The sequence below is a fragment of the Poecile atricapillus genome, chromosome 13, assembly GCF_030490865.1.
Source record: "Poecile atricapillus isolate bPoeAtr1 chromosome 13, bPoeAtr1.hap1, whole genome shotgun sequence".
NCBI lineage: Eukaryota > Metazoa > Chordata > Aves > Passeriformes > Paridae > Poecile > Poecile atricapillus.
Genome location: NC_081261.1, coordinates 901,054 through 918,570, shown reverse-complemented (window position 1 = coordinate 918,570; position 17,517 = coordinate 901,054). Strand labels below are relative to the sequence as shown.

The window sequence follows — 17,517 nt, the reverse complement described above, 5'->3', positions numbered from 1 at the left end:
TAATAGCAACAAAGCAGCAGGTTTGGATTGAATGGGTCCAAGGTAATTCAAGTGTTCAGGCCAAGAGGAAGGCCCTGAGAAGGAGCATCTCAGGTAGTCCAGGGCAGTGAGAGCAGTGGAACAGCTCTTCCTTGAGAAATTGCTCCAGAGTGCAGTGGCACAGCTCTGCTCTTCCACTTCTGTGCACAAACCGTGGCATCCTACAGCAAGGACACCACTGCCCGAAGCCTGACTTAATCCAAAGAAATACTGCTTTTGACGTGATCTGAAAGCCCTGCCTGACTGAGCTCCAGAAATAAGAGCAAAGCAACATGCCCTGGAGCAGAGCAGCAGCCATGGAAGATGGAGCCATTAGCTGCTCCCAGCCTGGTCTCACTTACAGGCACAAAAAGGTCTTCAAAATACAGGCTGGAGAAGCCAGTAATTGTCATTTTAACACAGCATCTCCCAGTGCAGCATCTCATCGTCAGCCTGTTTGTATTACTGGTAATTTTCACATGTTGGTGGAGGCTAAGTCCAAGCAATTAATGCACTGCAGTATCTGCACGATGACTTTCTACTGGAAAGAATTAGAAACCCCCTCAGGGCAGAAATACGCAAAGGATTCCCAACACCATTCCCTGCTCCGGCATCGAGAACAGCTTTATTCACTAAAACTACAATTCTGGGAAAACTGTTAGAGATTCATCATCACCCTGGGAAATGTACAGCAGTAACACAATGTACTGCACACACACAGAGCGGCTGAGGAGGGATCTGCACACGCTGGGATCAGCCCTGGGATCCCATGGATCCACACCCCAAGCACATCCTGCTCCAAACGCACCCAAAGCAGAGCCAGCTCCTCACTGCAGCCCAATTTCTCACCTTGGAAACCCCTCAGATTTAATGCACCTTCAAAACGAGGACTCTGTTAACACAGCAACAACAAACATAATCACCTTTCCTGGGAAAGAATGATTGGAGAGAGGAGAGCACTGAGTTCTACCCTTGGCAGTTAGAAAATAAAGAAAAATAAACTACTGGAATGGCTGTAACGTGGTCAAACTCTTATGTTTCCTGAACAATTAAAGTTCTTTCTTGCTGTGTTTGTAGAAAATACTTCAAAAGATTACATTTTGGTTACGAATTTGTATGAATTGCATTAGATTGACATTTATTATATTTACTACAATCTCCTTGCAGCTAAACTAGAGAAGAAAATTGATTTTTGCCAAACTGGGGTTTGGCTGCTTTTGGTGGCACATCTGTGGCAGCAGAACAGGAGGGAAAAGAACAATCCCCAGTGCTGGCACAGCAATCCAAAACATGTGGGGATGACAGGGACAGCCAAGGAAACTACTGACAGTAATATGTGTGACAGAGTAAGCCATCTTTATAATAGAAGATTTTAATTTCCTAGATGTCTCTGGAACGATGACTCCAGCATGGAAGAAATGAAGGATGGCTTTCAAGCCCTTAGGAATTTCCCCAGGCAGCATCTGGAACAGCCTGTTTCCCATAATCACCTTGATTTATTTGAAATTTTAAAGACAAAATGAAGTATGGAATTTAACACATGGGGTGGGGGGAATAAACACACCTGTGAACATCCCAGTACCAAAAACGAGGAAGGGAAGAAGTGTGCAGGAAGACATCACCATGACCACCCCAGATTTGCCCCTGTCCCCTCTCCATTTTGGCTGTTTACCTGGTGGCACCTGGGGACAATTTCTCAAGCACTGGAGCCCAAGGCAGGCACAGAAGGGCTCTGGCAGCCACTCAGGAACTCCTGCTCAGGAGCAGGGAAGGGGCAGTGCTGGGATGGGAGCACAGCCACAGCTCCTCCTCCATCCTTCCTGCTGACAAACACCCTCGTCCCCTCGACACCCTGGGTGTCCCAAGATGATCAGTGAGAAGCCAGAGCCCCTTCCCGAGCTGCCAGCTCCAGCTCCATCCTGTGCAAGCAATGCATGGATAATATTCCCGAGCCTCATAGCCTTACATCTTCCAGCTGGAGCTCCCTCTGTGCTCGCAGAGCTCTCCAGCCTGGCACTGAGCACCCGAAATAGCTCAGAACAGCTAACCCAGCCAGCTCTGTGCACGCTCCCTGCCCAGCCCAGCACTGACCCACAGGGAACCAGCAGCGACTCCCCAGCCTCAAGAGCCACCCCCAATCCCAGCCCTGCCCAGCTCTCCAGCCCACTAAAGAACTGCTCTTCCACTTCCATGACAGCCTGGCAGGGCTGGGGGGCTCTTTCTTTTGAAATGGCCTCTGGCAAGGAAGCTTGGCCAAGTCTTGAAGGAGAAAAAGCAATGTCAACTGGAGTTCCAGCTCCCCACAAGCTCAGAGAAGCCCAGGACACTGGATGAGGGATGTTCTCCTTCCAGGGGCAAGGACAGCTCTTTCGCAAGAGCCCCCACGTGCTCAGTGACCTTACAGGTTTACAGGCTCCCCCTCTGCCAAGGGCCAAGCTGGGCTCCCAACCCACGGGGCTCCAGGTCCTGGGCAACTCCAGGTGCTCCAGGAGCCCCACCACGGGTTCCTTGCAGACAACATCTCTGTGGGCTGGCAGCTCCTCCAGTGGCAAAGCCCTGCTGGCCCAGGGGCTCAGTGGCACGGCCCTGGTCCCATGGAGCTCTCCCTGCCCAGGCTGAAGGGACCCAGCCCATGTGCCAGCAGCCCCAGCAGGCTCTGGCCATCCCTTCCCACCACCCTCCACCCTGGCTGCGCCTGCAGAGCTGCCTGCAGGTAAAAATAGGATGGCTTGGATGTCTTTGATAAAATCTGGAATTGCAAGTTTTGCTGTTTCCATGAAGTTTAGGGCTTCCCTTGTTACCCGTTTCATTTTGAAATTAGGACAGTTTGAAGACGTCCACACCTTGAATTGCCGCATGCAGGAAGCCAGTGCTGGTAGCACTCATGAATACTTGGAAAGATTCAGAGCTGAATGCTGCATTTCCTTTAAAGCTCTTCCTCGGTTCCGAGCTGGGGTCAGCCAGGAATAGAAACCCAGTCACTTCCTCCTCCCCACTGGTATGCCGTGCAACTCAGCCGGGCTTTGATCCGCAACACGGAACAAGCTCAGGCACAAAAATAAGTGGACTTAGAAACCTCCAGATTGTTATTTAATAAAATATCAGATGTCCCAACCTTTAACGTGTTAAAGATAAATCTTTAAAGATTCTTTTAAAGTGATAAAATAAGTCCAAGCTCATTTGTCAAACCAGTTGCTCTGGTTGGAAAGTAGCTGTCAAGTATCTCGATGACTCAGGATGTTGTCGTGCAGGCATCCTAATATTAACTGCTCCCTTCAATAAGAGCTGAAAAAGAAATGCTCTGCTACTCATAATACAGAATTCCAAGCACTCAGGTTCTTACAACACTTACATTTTAGATGAGGGAGTTTCAGCACTAGATTTTTAATCAAATCATGCACAGAACTTGCAAATCACCTGGCACTGCATGAGAACAGACTTGTCTTCTCCAGCTACGGAAACCAAGTCAGCACAGAACTTGTTAGATGGGTTTTGTTAAAAAAGAAGGTGTCAGAGAAGCTTCCTTTTCAGTTCAGAAAATGGCAGATGTGTGGGGTTAGCAGAAACACGTGTCCAGGAAGGGCAGAATTCATAAAGCCACATGGCAATGACACCAAGGGAGCTCACACCAGAGCAGGACTCAGACCCTACACCAGAGAACTTCCCCACAGTCAGGGTGGCCAAGGGACCTCTCAAAAGCCTGGGCTGGGCTGGGACAAAGTAGGTCAGAGTAAGAGCCTTTGCTGAAATATGGATTAAAGCAGCAGTGCTATTCCAGCTGGGAGAGCCGATCTGTGATCCAGGATCAGGGCTAACCTTCGTGCTGCTTCAAATAACAGCCTAAATTTAAGCTGCAGTTTTCTCTTAAACCTGAAGCTTATCAGGATTGTTTGGTCAGAGTAAATAACCCCAAAAGCACTGCAAGTCTTCCCCCAAATGGGATTACATCATTTATTAATCAAAAGGCAAAGATGTAAAATCATTCTCTACCAACAAATTTTAATTCAAGTCTGGAAATCCCAGTAAGGTACTGAAAACACCTTGGACGTGGCACTCAGTGCTCTGGGCTGGTGACCAGGCAGGGATTGGGCACAGCTTGGACTCAACGGTCCAGGAGGGCTTTTCCAACCAAAATGATTCTGTTTGGAAATGACTTGTTAATAAAAGCCAGGCCTGGGGAACCCCCAAGGCCACTCCAATGCCATTGCTGGGGTCACTGCCAACCCTCACCAACAGGCAGTGCATCCCCCAGCATGCTCTTATTTCAATAAACATGTAAAAAACATGTATTATCTCACTAAAATTAAAGTGTGAAGTGAAATTAAATTCCATACATCTTCAGCATCCAAAAACTATTCTGCATACGAAGTTCCAGATTTCTAATTTTTAAAGCTGTTTTAGAAATCTGTTTTCAGATACTGTTTTTCTCATATTTGCTTATGTTCTAATCTAGTCTATGTTTTAAGAGAACCAAGATGCAGAGTCCTTTATTAAAAAAATGTGTAATTATACCTACATCACACTCATAATGGGACAGCACAATTGATTTGGGAGCAATTCATACGGAACATGAGTTTAACAGAAATTCAACAGGCAAAATAAACCATCAAAGGCCCTGGTAGCAAAAGTAACCCACAGAAAAAAAATACAAGAGAGACAACAACAGCCGGGGAGTAGGAAACTGAAATCAGCATGCAAGCTGAAATCCACATGAAACTATCACATCTGCCAGTTCTTTTCTTTCTTTAGTTTTGGTTTTTGTTTTTGAAGTTAACAAGCCTGGACTGCATTCTTGTGCAACAAATCCACACATGTGCATGCAGAACATGCATGTTTGCAGCATGGATTTATTCAAAACCTTTGCTGATGGCTTTAGGGAGGTATTAATTCAGAATCTCTTAGGGGGAAGAAAAAATAAGCAAGAGAAAAAAAAAATAAAATTGCAGGTACACAGCAAGGGACAGCGTGCCTGTGGATAGGTGTGCTGCTTTAAAAGACATCATTCTGAATTTACAGCATCTGACCAACTGAAAAGCTACAAAATCATAAATAAAATGTAGAGTTTAATACATTACAGCCATATTCACCACCCCCACGACCCCCCCCACAATTTTTAAGCGATGGGGGAGATCCCCCAGCCCTGTCCTGGCAGCGCAGCCATGGGAACATCACCCTCCTGCACAGCCACAGCTGAGCCCTGCAGCTGCCCCTGCCCACCCAGCGCCCCGAGGGGCTCCTGCTCTCCTGGCCATGCCCACACCAGGCTCCTGCTCTCCTGGCCATGCCCCACACAACCCCAAGAGGTTCCTGCTCTCCTGACCATGCCCCACACAACCCTGAGGGGCTCCTGCTCTCCTGACCATGCCCCACACCAGGTTCCTGCTCTCCTGGCCATGCCCCACACCAGCCCCCCGAGGGGCTCCTGCTCTCCTGACCATGCTCCACACAACCCTGAGGGGCTCCTGCTCTCCTGACCATGCCCCACACAACCCCAAGAGGTTCCTGCTCTCCTGACCATGCCCCACACAACCCTGAGGGGCTCCTGCTCTCCTGGCCATGCCCCACACAACCCTGAGGGGCTCCTGCTCTCCTGACCATGCCCCACACAACCCTGAGGGGCTCCTGCTCTCCTGGCCATGCCCACACAACCCTGAGGGGCTCCTGCTCTCCTGGCCATGCCCCACACCAACCCAAGAGGCTCCAAGAGGTTCCTGCTCTCCTGACCATGCCCACACAACCCCAAGAGGTTCCTGCTCTCCTGACCATGCTCCACACAACCCCAAGAGGTTCCTGCTCTCCTGACCATGCTCCACACAACCCCAAGAGGTTCCTGCTCTCCTGACCATGCCCACACCAGGCTCCTGCTCTCCTGACCATGCTCCACACAACCCCAAGAGGTTCCTGCTCTCCTGACCATGCCCACACCAGGCTCCTGCTCTCCTGGCCATGCCCCAGCCCGGTGGCACGGTGGTGTTGGACTTGCTCTGGCAGCACGGCCCTGGCACAGCTCCCTGGCCATGCCAAGCCCTTCCAGACCCTGTTACTACATCCCTACACCCCACCACACCTTGGTGCAGGTTCTCCAAGCCGTGACAACAGAAATAAACCACATCAGCTGCTCTTTTCTGTCAGATTCCAGACTCCTGGCTCAGGGCAGCATGGACCTGCTGGAGCTTGGCAATAAAAATGCCTGAGAACCCCCAAACTGGTGCTGTCAAAGCAGGCTGTGAGGGCAGGGGAAGGCAAGGAGACACCAGGGAGGCTTTGGGGAGCTGCCAAGGGGCTGAAGCCCAAAGCAAGGCCAGGGGCACACACACCACAAGCATCCATGTCCTTCCCAAGGTGCAGCTGGGAAGGAAGAGATCCATGGAAGCCCTCCCCTGCCATCCCCAATTCACACAGCTGGAAAGGAGCTGTGTAATGGCTGGAGGATTCTCAGCTAAGACCAGAACCTCATTTTCTAGAAATTTCACAGAATTTGTAACCTCAGATATTCTGTTTTCACATCCCTCTCAGCAGTGAGACATAGCCAAGCCCCTGCCTGCTTGTGAGCAGAGGGGTCACCCACCTTCCAGCCCCTCCTCTCCATGAGAACTGCCAGCAGGAACAGGGATTCAAACATCCAGGGACAGGAACACACAGCAAGAGCCCCCCAGATCACCCCTGACCGCAAAGTTTCAACAAGAAAAGACTCAAGTCCCTGCTGCACCCAGAAATGCACCATGTGGCATCTTCTGGCTAAGGACACTGACAGGACCTTTCCCAGGTTTCTTGGAAAATAGAAAGCCAAGCCAGGCAGCCATGAAACCACTTCCATTATTTGCTTCTTGAACTGATGACAGACTTCACTGATACTTTGTGATTTGCTCCTCCTTGACTCTACAGCCCATTTCTGAGTTTCCCAGATAATATTTTGAGGAAAACTACTCATTTCCACCCTCACTTCTTTATAAAAGTCCCATCCTGAGCAATACTTACTAACTTTAAACTCAGCTACACAAATAAAAGCAACGAGAAATAAGTATCTGAAAAAAGCAACACAAGAGTAAATGGCGCCCTGCTGCTCACAAGTTTCATATTAAATCTTGTGTGACCGTGGTGCAGAAATTTGATGATCTCCAGCTGTTTTCTGACACACAGTAACTGTACAAACATATTACAAATAGTATGAAGAATGTATTACTGTAAAATCCAATATAAAACTCGTTTTCTTTACTAAATTACAGTAGCAGTGAACTGAATTCAAGAAAGACATGATCATTATTTTAGAATTCCTTCCCCAACAGTACTTTTGCCTTCTCAATCTCACAAAAACTGAGATATTTGATCAAAAAGGGGAAGTTGTGTACGATACTGCATCCCCACAGCAAAGTATCAGCAGTCTGTGGGATATTAATTTCCAAAATATATCAGGATTGTGATTTTCTAGGAAGATTTAGCACAGACTGGGAGCTCCACAGGTAGAGCCAGAATCTGGAGGTTTAATGGTGGCCTGTTGGCACTGGCTGGATTGGAAAGGCAGTGGGGCTGGTACACAAATGTTCTCCACACACGATGTCAAGATGACTTCTGAAGAGCACAGCTTCCTCCAGAAATTCACACAATCGTGGTGATTATTGATTTAAGGCACTGGGATTACAGAACTCTCCATGATATCCTGGGTAAGTAACAGCGTGTCCTGGAGTCTGAACTCGCCTCTCACACAGGAGCAGTGAGAAAACCTGACCTCATCTCCATCCCCTGCATTCCAAGGGCTGCTCCAGCAGCTGCTCCTGCTGCTCCTGCCAGACACCTCTGGGACATGGAGGTGACACAGCCGGCGGGGCAGCCACGGCACACGGAGGGAAATCCTTGGCCAGGGTGTTTTATAGCTCCAAGCAACACAGGCATGGCTAGAACACAGGGAAACACTGCTTCATCCATCCAGGGATGGAATTCCTGCAGGAAACGTCACGGCAGAGGTTTGTGGGAGCTGAGTCAGGACATGGGAGGCACAGGCACCACACCTGCTCTGGAGTGAAGGTGAGGCAAGGAGGAAAACCCCCAGGAGAGACACGGTAACTGTGCCCGACTGTCCTTCCAGCCCAGCCCTGCACTCCTGGGGACACATCCCCGTGTGTGGGGACAGCCCAGAGCTGCTGCCTCTCCTGCCCACCGGCAGCCAGAGTCCCCCAGCTGCCCTCAGGGCTGTGGTACCAAGGCACGGATGGAGCTCGCTCCGTGCAGGTGATGCTCTCTGACATCCCTCTGCAGGCAACCAGCCACGGCCACAGCTGGCCACACCCTCACACATGGGCAAAGAAACCCTGGATTTTGTGTTTTGTTTTTTTCCCACAGATAGCCCAAAGGAGCTGCTCTGGAGTCAGAGCCAAGACAATGAGATGAAATTATTCTTTTTTTGCGTGTGTCATCTATTCCAGCTGTACTGGTTCACTCCTGTCCCAGGGGGATGAGGCCATCCACTGACAGCATCTGACCAGTATTTCCAGAACCCAGCACTGAGAACAGGATTAACTCCTGGTCTGGGAGGGCCTTGGCTATTTAAGCAAAGGCTGTGTTATAAAAGGGCATCAATGGATCTCACACTACAGTGGCTGTTACAAATGGTTATCAATGCATCTCACACCACAGTGAATCAGCCAGAAAATCCCTGGGATGAGAACAATAATCTGTACATGCAACAGTGCCACACACTAATTCTTCAGTAAATAAGATTAAAATCTGTGTATACTTGAGACTCTGGGAGACAAAGGCTGGGAAACCAAAGAGAGCTTAACCCAAACTGCCCGGGTCTGGTGCACAGCACTCAGCACATCCAAATGTGCAGAAACCACCTTGCTGCACACACACTTGTTCTGTGCTTCCGAGCTCCAAGCTGATCACTTCCCAAAGGCATTTCCAAGCTCACTCCTCTACACCAGAGGTGCCACTCACAGTTATTTTAACAGCACAAACCCAAGGTAATTGTAACTACAGCTCTACAAAGCTTTTCCCATTGCTCGTAACTTGGGCTGAAAACAGGATTTTATTGGGATGTTGTTTTCCTCAGGACTGGTGCCACGGGGACCATTCACAGAATGCATATGTGACACCACAGCAGCACCTCGGGCAGGCTTCAGCTATCCCAAAATGAATGGGAGGAGGAAAGTTACCACCACACTCAGCAGTGGCTACAAAACTGGACCCAGGAAGACAGGAGGACTTGAGAACCTTTTGAAGTGCAGAAATAATTCCAGTTTGCAGTTATATATTCACACAGAATATGCAGCACTTGTTCATTTCCAGAACGAGCAGCAATAATCAAAGGAACAAGGGAAATTTGCTTCCCCCAAGATAAATTACTCTCACAGTAAAAGTAATCTTTAGCATGGTAAATATACGATGTAGGAGTTAGATAATACCTGTATTTCACATTTCTGAGAAGATTCGTGAGCAGGACTCAGTCAACCACAGCTTTGCCTTCACTGGCAGAAGGAGAGTACAAGGGGTTGATAATTTTTTTTTAGAAATGGTATGAACAACAAAAGTAAGGATGTTTAAAACAGAGATCATTGTAGGGAGAAATAAATTTGTAGAAGGCAACAATTTGGACTGGATTTACAACAACCTCCCTGGCTATGAGCTCGATGGAAGGATCAGCCAAAACTGGGAAAAGTGGATTACAGCTTACATGACCTCTCATTTATGAAGTTACCTTTTCACAGCACCTCAGAGCACATTCTGCAGGACATTCCTGATTCACCCCTTTCTGCCAAAACAACCAGATTTTTTTGCCATGTACTTCCAGAGGCAAACCCCCAAGTACAGTATTACATTAAGCTGACAAATCACAACACAGACTACTGGAAGCCTGAGCGCTCCAAATACCACGCCTGGGTTTTATATCAAAATAGAATTATTAAAAAAGCCCCGATTCCGGATGTCCCATACATTATCCACTGCTGAGTCAGGCAGCACTTAAAGCTCTGCATCCAGCCCTGCCAAGCCACCGGCCTTGGCCAGCAGCCGAGGGAAACAAAGCGGGAAGACAAACGGACAACTGACCTTTCCCACTGCTGGCAAACAATCCCTTTTTTTCCCTTCCTTCTCACACTGCACCTGAGCCCAAGAAGAATGCCAGTGAAAGAGTTAAGGGTAGAAGGGTAAATTTTGGAAGCAAGGCTTTGGACTGCGACCGGCCAGAGAAACTTCTCCTCCTTCCAGACTCTCCTCCTCTTTAATGGCTTCTCTCAGCTCTTGCCCTTTCTTAAACTTCCTTAATGATCCTTATCCCCCACAAGCTTAAGTACTAGGAATGATTTCAGCTGTAATAAGAGAAGCCCTAGCAGTGCCAATGGGGCCCAGTTTCTGCGAATTCTGGCTGTAGGAGCAAACCCTGCATTGCTGGGCCGGCTCTCGGCATCCTTCACTCCCCCCACAACAAGCCACATCTCCAGGAAGCCAGAGCAACAGGAGTTGAGTGAAGGATTTAATGTATATACCATGCAAGAGCCCCTCGAGTGTGTGTTGCTAAAACCATTTCCTTGAAATGGAACAGTTTTCCCTGGGTTTGTGTAATAAATCACAGGAACATCCCATCGGAGACGGACGCCAGCAAAGCCTCCAACTCTCCAGTGAAGCATTGCAGCGCGATTTGCTTCCCTTCCAGCTGCTGTCTCACTGCCATTAAGGACAATCTAAGGTAAACTGTCTGCTAGCCTACTTTTTCCTCCCTTTTATTCTGTCCACCTTCTCCATTCACTGCACCCGCCGGGAGGGGAGACCCGGAGCGATCCCAACGAGGCCATCCTGCCACTCAGGATCTGGAGCTTGAGGAGCTGCAGCTCAGCGTTTCAGCAGCTCACACAAGCACCAGCTGGCTCTTCCACCGACAACAGCTTATTGATTATTGCCAATTCATTCCCATTAATCCAATCCCAAAGTTTGCATTCTGTGTGTTAACTTTGGATCCCTCCTGCAGCTCGCTGTGATTGATTGGTTTGCTCGGGCCTGATTAGCACTTGTCTCATTAAAGCCAGCATGCCGGGCTACCTGGAGGAGCAAAACCACTCAGAAATGGCACGACATCAATTCCAGCCTGAGTGGATAGAAAGGGACATTCCAGGTTTCCCATTAAACAGGCAGATTAAATACAACCAGGGCTGAACTGCAGCTTTTCTTTCCCTGTGTTCATTCTACAATTAATATGTTATTAGTAGACAAATAATTCTACAAACACCAAAAAGTATTTCCTCCTGGAACCTGAAGCTTCTCAAAATCCCAGCCTCCACCTCTCACATTTAGTACCTAAAAAAAACCAGACCACGGGAACCTGGCAAGAAAGTCCTTCCTTTGTTTCTAAAACAAATGCCAATTTTGTTAAGTCTTCTGCAAGAAAAACAAACAAATCCACAACGCATCACCTTAAACTAACCCAGTTTAGACCAAGTACTTCTGGCAAGGTTCGACAAGAAAGAAAATTCCTCCTTCAAACCCAGGGCTCATTAATACCTCAAACACTGTAAAAGGAAGATGGAATTGCCTGAATGTTATAGAACAAAAATAATAAAGCAAACCCAAACAATGCTGGTTTTAGAACCGGACTTTGTAGCTGAAGTGTATAAAGATCCTTGGGAAGTAAGAACAGCTTCCACAAAACTGTGAATAATGCACTTTTATGCAAAGCTCAACTAGGAGCCACCTCAAAATTCCTTACACATTCCATAAAGAAAAAAAAAATCCATTATCTTATGGCAAAAAGGAAGCAATAAAATATAAGATGACCTTGCAGGAAGCAAGAACGTCAATGCTGAAGCCCAGCGTGGATAACCCTGGGCACTGGAGGAGGCAGCTGGTGCCGGGATGCTCCAGGACGTTCCCTGCACTGCTCCTGCACCGCCACCACCGTCCCCAAACTGTTGCACATGGCACCAGAACATCTCCCCCTGCTCCCCCAGGAGCGGCTCTGCCACACTCACAGCCCAGAGGAGCTCCTCATCCCTCCAGGAGCGCACAGGACACGACTCTGGCATCTCCGTGTCACCCAGCCCGAGCGCTGGGGCTCTGCCTACACAGCACCTCCTCAGAATTACTCTCACAAGTCACATTCCCATTATCTCAGGGGAATCTGCTCATTTAAACTGGCCCTGAAACCCTCCCCGATGCAGAAACACTTCTTGCTCTGACACAGAGTTTATGATCATCATTAAAGATACAGTGAGAGCAGAGGAAATAAACTCCCAAAAAAATCCCCATGAAACAAACTGAGCACAACACGGCATTAAACTAATTACGCAAAAGGTGAGCACAAAGCATTTCTACTCTGTCGAAATAAATGGTAAGACACGCTCAATATTCATGTATCAAGGTGGAATCTAGCCACAGATTTTGATTTTCTTTTCGGGATCTCTTACATTGCAAATTGCTTGAAATACTTCAAAGGAAAAAAAAAACAAAACATTTACAACAGAAATGAAAATCTATGGAAGAAACTGACAACGAAAGAAAGTTAAAAGCCGTTTTCCTGAAATAAAGAAGAAATCCAACCATGGGAAAATGGAGCAAGTATCATGCAGGGAGAGCCCCGGGACTGGCAAGAACGCCCCAGGGATCCAATTGCCAGTAAAGCAATAAAACCCAGAATGTTAAACCAGATCCTTCATCAAAAGCCTACAAATGTTGCGTTTCTGTAGAGGCGCTTGCCGAGCCATTTTCTAAGAGACTCCACAAAATCCCCCTCCTCCGTGGAGGCCACACGCTGCTCCTGCACGGAGCTGTTAAACACGGAGCGGCCGAGGGAGACACAGCTGGGTGTTCCCCTGGAACGGGAACAGATCCTGCGGCACAGCCGAGCGCAGCTGGAGCGGAGCGGGACCCGAGCGGGACGGGAGCGGGACGGGAGCGGGGCAGAAGCGGGAGCGGAGCGGGGCTGGAGCGGGGCCGGAGCGGGGCAGGAGCGGGGCAGGAGCGGGGCAGGAGCGGGGCAGGAGCGGGGCAGGGCTGGAGCGGGGCCGGAGCGGGGCAGGAGCGGGGCAGGAGCGGGGCAGGAGCGGGGCCGGAGCGGGGCTGGAGCGGGGCAGGAGCGGGGCTGGAGCGGGGCAGGAGCGGGGCAGGAGCGGGACAGGAGCGGGGCAGGAGCGGGGCAGGAGCGGGGCAGGAGCGGGGCAGGAGCGGGGCAGGAGCGGGAGCGGAGCGGGGCTGGAGCGGGACTCGAGCGGGACTCGAGCGGGACTCGAGCGGGACTCGAGCGGGGCAGGAGCTGGCCCTGGAGCTGGCTCCGAGATGGCCCCAAGCAGGATCGGAGCTGGCCCGGAGCTGGCCCCGAGCTGAACCGGAGATGTCCCCGAGCTGGCCCAGCCACGCTGCTCCTCCTGCAGCGCTCCCCTGCATCAGCTGCACCTCTGCATTACTCGAGGAAACACAACCAGCACTGCACCGGCCACAGGTAGGAACCAGCTCCCCACACCCCCTCCCACTCCCCAGTTAAATTCCAGCTATGTTTAAGTCTGACTGCAAATATTCTTATCTCTTTAAAGGCAGTTATTGAACAAGCTGCTGAGTATTTCCCACTCGGAATCTTCTTGTCCATGTAAGGTAAATGTGATACCGAGCACAGCAAAAACTCGAGTTCAGCTTAAATGTAATTCTAGAAATTTACCCAGCAACCAAGTTATTTTTGTGCATAACTTTAAGTAATGCTAGGAAGGAAAAAAAGCCCACAGTGATTGATCCTCTAACCCCTGGGAACGAAGGAGCTTTTGTATACACTTAAATACTTCCTTCCATACTGCCTGTGTATGGGTCCTGCTACCACATACTCGATTTTCCCTCTAGGCTGTATCTTGGAAGCTTTATTTTTATTTATTTACTTTTTGGAGCATGCCAGCTCCCCTCCACTTTTCTTCCCTTTAATACCAATAATTGAGTAGTTGCTTAAAGCTGCTGTTGTACTGTGGGATAAACATTCCCCAGTGATGTCTAATCAGCCACACATACCAAACAGAAAAGGAAAAAATAAAGGAATAAAAGCCCAAGCAACAACCCAGCATGCAGAGTTGTGCTAAACACACTTGTAGCGTTTTAATAAAGAGGAACAAAAACTAATTACCTTGAATAGCCATTAGAGAAAGCAGGTCTGCCAGAGAGGTTGAGCGTTCCCAGCGGAGCCAATGCCTCGTCCCCCGATCCCTGGCACCTATTCCAATTTTCTGACCCGGCAGGAAGAGATGGAATGATATTAAAAATTGGTTTCTGATCCTGCTGCTGCGAGAGCGACGCAGTATTTAAATCATAGTGGTACATCTGTCCCCCAGAGGTGCTGACACCGTGGATGGAGATGGCCGAGACTTTCGTACCCAGCAGGTTCGACCCGGAGAAGTTGGCCTGGCAGTAAAGCGGGCCCATGTTTTCCTGCTTGATGCCGGGAGTACACAGTTCAATGAAGTCTTCCTTTTCTGTTTTCACTTGTGGCACTGGCATTTTGGAACTGGGTAAAAGGTCACCACGGTCATTAATTTTAGGTTTAGTGTCAGATAAAAGAGGAGGCTTGCAGTCTTCGCCGAGACTTCCTTCCAGGAGAAAGGCGTCGTCCGCGGATATGGGGGAGAGCAAGCCACCGTCATCGAGCAACGGGTCCAGCCGCCACGGGCTCCCGTTGGGCTCCTTGCCCGGCGACACCGGCGGCAATTCCAGATCCTGGAGGATATCCAGGGTGCTTTGGTCTTCAGAGAACAACTTCAAGTTGCCACCATTCGAGCCCACCTGGCTTTGGACTGCAGCTCCCGACTCCGCGGGGACGCTGCGCCCGGCCATGCCTGGGAAATCCGGCTCGAGCGGCACCTCAGAAGACGCGGTTCCCTTCGCGTCCTCGGCCAGGCTCGAGGACTTGTTCAAGCTCGCAATGCTTTCCTCCAGGAGCCTGAAGTCCGTTTCTCCAGAAGAGATGTGGATTTGGCCCTGGTGCGAAAATCCAAGGTCGTTTCCCATCACTTTTGTGTCTGTTTCACCCATGTACAGTCCCATCGAGAGCGACACTGCCTTGGAAAGGTCTGGCTGAGGCACATTGTTTCCTAATCCTTTTGGAAAGTCAGCCAAAGCAGGTTGCTGACTGGAATCCGACTGAGAAGATGCAGGGAGAGGAGATGTAGACACAGGGGCTTGGACAGTAGCTCCACCCCTGAAGGGTGGATGGAAGTCCATCACGATCCCTCCTTTGGTACTGATGAGTGCATTTTTCCTGGTTTCGTCCCGATCCGACGGGTTAAGCAATTCTTTGGAATCCATTACTTTACCATTAACTATAAAAAGATGAGAAGCAGTCAAAGTCAGCACAGCAAGGACATGTTAATAACAGCTTTAAAATAAAAAGCCTAAATCCTTTGCCTGGCGAACCTGGCTCAGCTGCTCTGAGAACGAAGGCACAGCACACCACGCTCTGGGCTGACACGTGCCACGTCTCTCAAACACACTGCGCTTGTTTTCAGGGGGATTTAGTTTTTGTTTTCTGCCTAGTGAGGAGGAACTATGTATTTTAAAACTTTGCTCATCCTGGATGAAGGGGCAAGTCTGCCTGCACACAGCTTGGAATCAAGCTACAGCACACGACATCTCTGCACGCACTCTCCAGCTCTGTCACCCATCCCTGCACTAAGGAACTATAAGAATTGTTAAAGGACCAGTTTAACAAACTTCGCCAGGTAAATTTCCCTGGTATTTAACTACACCTCGAGCAGGAGAAAAGGACATTGGCCACCTTTCCCAGTCAGCTTTCCCCTTGCAGAGCAGGTCCGGAGATCCCAGAGGCGGCACCCCCATGGTTTGCCATTCCCCAGGAGTCGACCTCCCGACCACAACACACAGCATCTGCCACCTCTGCACAGGTCCAGTCTTGAAATGCAACCCACCCATCTCGCAATAAACCTCGCATAATCTTTAAATACATCTCAAATTTATAAATAAAATCTACCTAAAAATAAAGCAGGATTTTTATTAGCTTCCAGCACCCTGCCCGTTCACGGCTACTCTCCAAACACACCCGACACTGAAAACAAACCTCGTAAGTTTCAGATGTTTGTATTTGCTACATGTTGGTGGTTTTTTTTTTCAGCGGAAAGCATAAATATTTGGAGGAGCACCGTAAATTCTTCGACAAACTTCCGACACGGTGTCCGGCCCTCCCCCGGCAGTGCCGCAGTCCGGGGGGCAGCGCCCCGGTGCCGGCCCGTCCCCTCCACCCGTGGGGACACCGGAGCCCCGGCCCCGCTTCTGTGCGCAAAGTTAAAGTGCGAGCCACGAAAAGGCCCCACGTGGAAAAGCTTAAGGTGGCCCGGGCGAGCTGGCGGGGGAGCCCCGGGCAGCCTGAGCGGCCCCTCGGGGGGCTCCGGGCCGCGCTGTCCCCCCGGGATGGAGCCCCAGGGAGCCGCAGCCCGGCCGGGACCGGGCACCCCGAACCGCTGCGCTGCCTAAGGGGGACACCCGACAGCGACCGGAAAAAATACAACTATCTACCTCCAGCGCTGCCTTCTTCCTTTTTAACGTGAAGGGGAGGGAAGAGGTAGTTATTTCATTTGACAATTCCCCCAACGCCCCAAAAAACAAGGCGGCGAATCATCCAGCGTAGGAAACGTGTCAAAAATCAGCTGCGAGAGTCTGCCCAAGGGCGGAAAACGCTGCAAATACTTAAAGCCGCCGGATCGCAATAAAATCGCCTTCGCAAAGTAGAGTTTTGAGAGCAATGTGTCGGGACCTGTTGAGCCGTCTCCCGGCACACCCACTCGTGCAGAGCCGGGGCTCGGCCGCGCTCCCCCCGCTCCCCCGGGACCGGCCCGGGGTCCCCGCGCCCCGCCGGGCCGGCCCCGCCGCCGCTCCCGCCCCGGGCTCCTCCGGGGGCGGCTCGGCTCGGCTCCCCCCGCCCCGGGCATTCCTGAGGGAACCGCCGCCGCTCCCCCCGCCCGACTCCCGAAGGGAAGAGCGGCCCCCGCGGGACCCCCGCCGCCCTTACCTCGTCCGGGGGAGGGCGCTGGGGCTCCTTCAGCCGCCCACGGCCATGGCGGCCCGCGGCGGGGGCGGCAGCCGGCTAGGGGGGTCAACAGCCGCCCCTCGGGGGCCGCGGCGGCGGCAGCACCGCTCCCCCCGCTGCCGCCGATGCTGCTCCGGCCGCGGCCGCTGCTCCTCCCGCGGGCCCCACACCCTGACCCGTCCCCGCCCGCCGCCGCGGCGCCCCCTCCGTTAATTAGCGCTAATTGCCTCGGCGGAGCTCGCCCCCCCGCGCTCCCCGCCCCGTCCCCGCGCCGGGCAGCGCCGCGCTCGGCGGTTCTGCCCCCGCCACAAAATGGAGGACGGCGGCGGCCGCCTCCTCCCCTTCCCCTCCCTCTCTCCCTCCCTCCCTCCGCCTCCCCGACGTGGAGAGGGAGTGGAGACAGCCGGCTCGGCGAGGGGCGGCCGCGGCCACAGCAGCTCCGCGCCCCGGCTCCGCTCCGCTCGGCTCTGCCGTGCCCTGCCCGGCCCCGGCCCCGCCGCCGC

The 17,517-nt window shown here is 51.2% G+C and overlaps 1 protein-coding gene across 2 annotated transcripts in view; it reads right to left on the bottom strand.

The window, feature by feature from the left end:
* NR3C1 (nuclear receptor subfamily 3 group C member 1) overlaps nt 1–17,297 on the bottom strand; it is a 63,212-nt gene extending 45,915 nt beyond the window's left edge. The window contains exons 1-2 of one of the 2 annotated variants that reach the window (XM_058848487.1): nt 16,997–17,297; nt 14,105–15,293 (exon numbers count right to left, since the gene is read on the bottom strand). In XM_058848487.1, the coding sequence (XP_058704470.1) occupies nt 14,105–15,279 (1,175 nt within the window). In that variant the 5' untranslated portion in view covers nt 15,280–15,293; nt 16,997–17,297. Of the gene's footprint in view, nt 1–14,104; nt 15,294–16,048; nt 16,100–16,996 lie in introns of those variants that run through there. The other variant, XM_058848488.1, reaches the window with a different exon arrangement.
* Nucleotides 17,298–17,517: the final 220 nt, after the last annotated feature.